This window comes from Citrus clementina, unplaced genomic scaffold (assembly GCF_000493195.1).
Source record: "Citrus clementina cultivar Clemenules unplaced genomic scaffold, Citrus_clementina_v1.0 scaffold_7, whole genome shotgun sequence".
NCBI lineage: Eukaryota > Viridiplantae > Streptophyta > Magnoliopsida > Sapindales > Rutaceae > Citrus > Citrus x clementina.
The window spans coordinates 13,459,145-13,464,601 of record NW_006262075.1 but is presented as its reverse complement, the minus strand read 5'-3'; the positions used below and the strand labels follow the sequence as shown (position 1 = coordinate 13,464,601).

Below are 5,457 nucleotides of genomic sequence, written 5' to 3'. Positions count from 1 at the left end.
CAGCCAACATAGAAACTGACTCAATCGAAAGGTTGTGCCAGCCTTTTTCAAAGGTTCTTTCAGTCACTAAAATAATGGTCATTACCGTCGCAAAAATAACTATATATTCTTTTAAAATAACTACCAATGATGACTTGCTTAAAATATCAGTATAAAAGTTTAATCAGCACTGAATCGAAGACCGTTCATATGGTATTTGAAAAGAAAATAAACTAGGGTATACATATAAAGCTTAGAGTGATGTGACACTATTATAATTGGACCATGAACATGTGAAATGAGAATGTTCTAGTCATAGCTTGAGCCATGGTGATGTTTCCGACAATCATAAATTGAGCAGAAAGCTTGTAATGCCGTCAAGAGTAAGAGCATAACAGTAGCCATAAATGTAAGAAATTGCCAAGAACCAAACACATTAAGCTTCTTATTTTTCCAACACTTTACCCTCCATCGGCTATTGTAATATTTGTTAACGTCTTCAATCACTATATCAATGTGTGGCACTTTCGTCAATCTAATTGATTTGCTAATCCCATTCCACAATTTGGCAACCTCTGCATCACTCCTCAATCTGTTCAAAACAACGCCATTTTCTCTAAGCAACTCCACATCCTTTTCAGTGTCAATAATCCTATTCATCAGCTCAGAGTAACGAGTTAAAACCAGCGGCCCTGATGCATTTGATGCTTCATATGCCACTAAGTTTCTCAAGACGAACTCTGTATTAACATCTAAACTGATGGTTGGAAGGTGTAATATGGCCTTCTTTGCATCGAAACTGACGGTTGAGATGTCGCCAACAGTGGGTAAAAAACGAACATTGGATTTGGCAAGCTCAGTGACTGAAGGGATTGTGATTTCCTCCACTAATGGTGGTTTGTTCATGTGTTTGTTTGAGGGGGATCTCTCAGCATCTGATTTATTTCCTTCGTTGTCTTGTGGGAATATTAAATTTTCAACCGGCTGTGCCAAGATTGAAAATCCAGGAATCTTGGAAAGCATGAAGCAGGGCAATTTGAACAAGAATTTGATAGGTCTTGATAGATTCATCTTTGAAAGAAGCTTCCAAAGCTCAGTGAAAAACCTTTTAGAGTCGTCCGAATATATTTCTTGATCATCAATTCCAGTTATTGCTGCCCGTTGCTCTGCTTTTGGCACAATTGTGTTGTATAAATAATCTAGCAAATGGGCAGATTCTGAAGCTTGGATCATTGGCTTGTTCTTTTTCATTTTAAAAGGTGAAACTCCTTCACAAAAACCTATTAACATTGCCTGCAACAAATAATCGGTTGATTCCGAAGATGAATATTGAACTTGAAGCATTTTTCTCAACACAAATAAGGGAATTTGATTCTCAAGCATCGACATATCTCTAAGAATCGCATTATGGGCAGCTTTCATCCCTGCATAATCAACCAAATGCGATATTGATAATGAGGAAGAAGTAGCGGGTAACTTATCATCTTTCATGGCATAGATCTGAAGAAATTCAAGCAAGAATGATGCATCAATCGTCATCATCCAAGCAAGAGTCTCACTACTGAATTTCAAATACTTGTGATAACAAGCTCGAATCTGTGGCTCAAGCTCTTTCAATTGATCAACAACACACTGGAGCTTATGCTCGCCATAGAATTGTCTTTGTGCTCTTCTCGCTGCGGCTAGCTTGTATCTCTCCATCTCATAGAGCTCCGGACGCAAGTGATGATAAGGGCCAATTGCAACTTCTTGTGGAGTGTATAATGAAACAGGATCACTTGACATCAATGTTTTGGGCACACTGAATATGCATACAGGAATTTCAGTTTCGTTTTCAAGCTGATCTTCTTCAAGAGTTCTACGGATGTTGATGATCCATTGACGTTCATCAAAGTTTTGAATTGGATTGGAGGACATGTTTGATTAATTTGAGAGATAAAGAAGCCAAGTTTTTTTTGTTAAGCAACTTTTAATTCTTAAATTCTAAAAATGGCTGCTTATTATTATTTGATTATTAACGAGCGGCGTAAGTAATTAAACGTTAACTAGACACTGTCATTATTCCAAACGTAAAGAGTAAATAAAGCTATAATCAAATACATATACATGCGTCTAAATTGTGCTAAATGTGCATGCTGCTAATGTGGTATGACTTTCCTATATAAATCTTTCTCGTTTAAAGAAAAAAACGCTATTGATCATATTGAGAGGCACACATGACAGGAAACTTATGTGAGAATACTTCTCCAGTCGTATAGATTTTCTTCATAGAGTGTGTAATTTATAACTGTCATGAGGATCTATACTATGTATAGACCTTTTTTTTTTGGAAAAATACATTCAACAAATATGCAGCATTTTGTGGTTGCTTTCTATTAATTAATAATATTGCTTTCTACTGCTTTCTCTAAAAGTTTATTTTAAGAGCTTGTCAAACTTGGTGCATGTTTGGGAGTTAGGATTAAGTATGGGATTAGATTAACTTTGGGATTAAATATTTTATCCCATGTTTGGCTACTTTGTTTGGATTGAATTAGGGAGGACTAAATTTAAATTTAGTCCTCAAATCATGGGATTAACAATCCCAATTTATAAGTGGGTTTAGATGGGATTAGAATAAGAGAAAAAAAATTATTCATATTTCTTTCATAAATAACACTATTTTTAATTTGTAACCTAAAATTTAATTAATTATTTTATTCATGATTTACTTGAATTTATTTTTTATTTTTTTTATAGTCTAACTAAATTGGTATCGTTATGGTAATAAAATTAACTATTTAATAATTTGTTACAATAATTGATTGTATTGAATTTAATAATCACCAATGTAAGATTAAAAATAATCATGAAAATTAATAATACAAGTAAATAATTGATTTTATATATACATTATTTGCTAACTTTTTGCTAATAAAATATATCTAAAATATCTGATAAAAATTAATTAAATAATTAAATAGTTTTATTAATTTATATTTGTTTACTATAATTATGAATACCCAATAACTAATTTACTACATATTTAGTGCTCTTGTTAATTACCTTTAAATTAATTTTAATTATTACTCTTAAATATTCATAAATATTTTTTGGTATTTAAATATGATTTAAAATTGTCCAATTCGATTTTGTATCAAAAATAGTACAGTACATAGCTTAATCCAATCCAATCCTAATAATTAGTCTAATCCAATCCTGCGTACCAAACATAACCTAATACTATAGCAGAGAAGAGATACATCAATAAGTTGACCAATGTGCAATACATATAAAACGAGTTTTAGCAATCTGTCACTCCAATTGTTTTTATTGGTTTGATCTGTTTTGTCAAATCTTGTCTAGTATTTAAAAAAAAAAAAAGATAGAAAAATTATGTATATTTGAAGTTATAATAAGTTGAATAATGTTATTCTTACTTTGTTGAAATATTTAATTTGTATTCCAATTTTGAAGTAGCAACTTATATGTTATCTATTAATCAAGTATATGTTAATAATGAATGATAAAATTATCAATTTTTCTACCCTTAGCAATAAATAATTAGTGACATCAGTTAATATACAAATTAGTTATTACAATTGAATAAGTATATCATTAGGTACCTTGATTTATTTTGTTAATGATATAAATAAAAGAATAGGCAATTTCTAAGTTATATTTGTAATTTGTTATAACCTACAACAATTAAAAATAATGCAAAAATGAGTAACATGCAAGCAAGTCATATAGGGCCAATGTTTTATTTTGCCTCGCTTTTTGTGGTTGTAAATTATACTAAATGCAACTTACGGAGACCCAATAATCTATATCTAACAACAGTCACAAACGAACTAATGGTGGAAGTCGCTAGAATTTAATAAAATAGTTAACTCGAATTTATTTTGTTGTTAATGATAGCAGTCAGAAAAAGAATGAAAAGGAAATGAAAAATAATATATCTATAATGTAGGTATCTACCAAGAGCCGCAAATGTACTACATATATATATTTTTCTCTGATAATGATGGAAATCACTAGAATTTTCTTAAATAAATAACTCGAATTTATTGTGCTGTTAATGATAGAAGTCAGAAAAAAAATGAAAAAATAAAAAAAGAAATGAAACCTAATCTATATTTAATGAGAGTAAAAAATGTACTGCATATATTTCTCTAAATAAGTTAGAAATTAGCTACTAGAATTAATGCTTACTTTTGGAACTAATTCCCCTCCTGTTGTGTATCAAACATGAGTTAAATGCTCATTTAGTCTTTTTAGTTTCAGTCAAAAGAAATTATTAGTCATCGAATCAAAATTTATTATGTAAGGATAAATTTACACTTATTATTTACATTGTGTATTGCAATAGTACAATTACAAAATGATCACACTTTAATTTGTGCCTACTTCTGTTTTGTCATTTATAAGGGTAATTTTTTTCAGTAGATAGTTGATAAAAATAACATATATTAGGTGTGAAATAAAAAAAATAAACTTTTATAAAATTGTTTATAAGGGGGTAAACTTTAGGTGCACGGTTGATAATTTTTGGGTTAATTATTCATTTAGTTCTATTTCTAAAAGTTACATTTATATCATAGATTTGTTTCTATTAAAATTTATTTAATTATCATATGCTTTTCACCTGTTTGTAAGACAAATTTCTTTGAATTTACTGTACATAAATATTATTTTACCCTTAGATAGTCAGATCCAACAACTACCAAACTAATGACAAAGGTGTTTTGGATACTTGTTGAGAATAAAAAGGATAATGAAACGACCCGTCCCGAATCCATAGGATGAATCTATCTAATCTCACCTAATCTAATTAATAATAATTTTAATATCTAAGAATTCTACCAAAATTTCGACAGAGTCTCATATATAATTAAGAAATTCCCAAACATGTAATTTATAAAATTAACACTTCCAAAATAATTCAATATTCAACCAATCTCCACAACCAACTTTCTCAATAAACATACTAAATATCACCCAAACATTATAATGTTAAATACAGTAAAGTATTCTTAATCATAAATATGTACTAAATTATACAATCTAAAATATTCCAATAAAATATCTATGATTTCTAACACCATCATGTGGCTATAATTTTAAATCTAACTATTGTTGCTGGGTCAACTGATGTACCTGCAAATTTCCTGTGGGAGGAAAAATATAATAAACACGGGGTGAGTATAAAACTCAGTAAGTTCAGTGAGGGGATAATACTTTTTGAAAAATAAATTTATTTAAAATAATTTAATCTTTCTCTAAACACTTTCATCAAAAATATCATAAGAACTCAAATGAACTTACTTAATTCAAATCATGCACTGAAATAACAATATTACATAAATCTGCATAATTATACCATTTCAATGACTAACTTTTTAATTATAAAACACACACTGACATAAACAAAATATATAATACCACGTATAAATCAAGGAAATCATAATACACTGTAATCTCAAAATACTAAATTTT

The 5,457-nt window shown here is 29.4% G+C and overlaps 1 protein-coding gene across 1 annotated transcript; it reads right to left on the bottom strand.

Moving 5' to 3' along the window:
- Positions 1-288: 288 nt before the first annotated feature.
- On the bottom strand, positions 289-1,896 carry LOC18036026 (putative UPF0481 protein At3g02645). The gene has a single exon (XM_006427444.1). The coding sequence runs from the start codon at positions 1,894-1,896 to the stop codon at positions 289-291; it is 1,608 nt and encodes a 535-aa protein (XP_006427507.1).
- Positions 1,897-5,457: the final 3,561 nt, after the last annotated feature.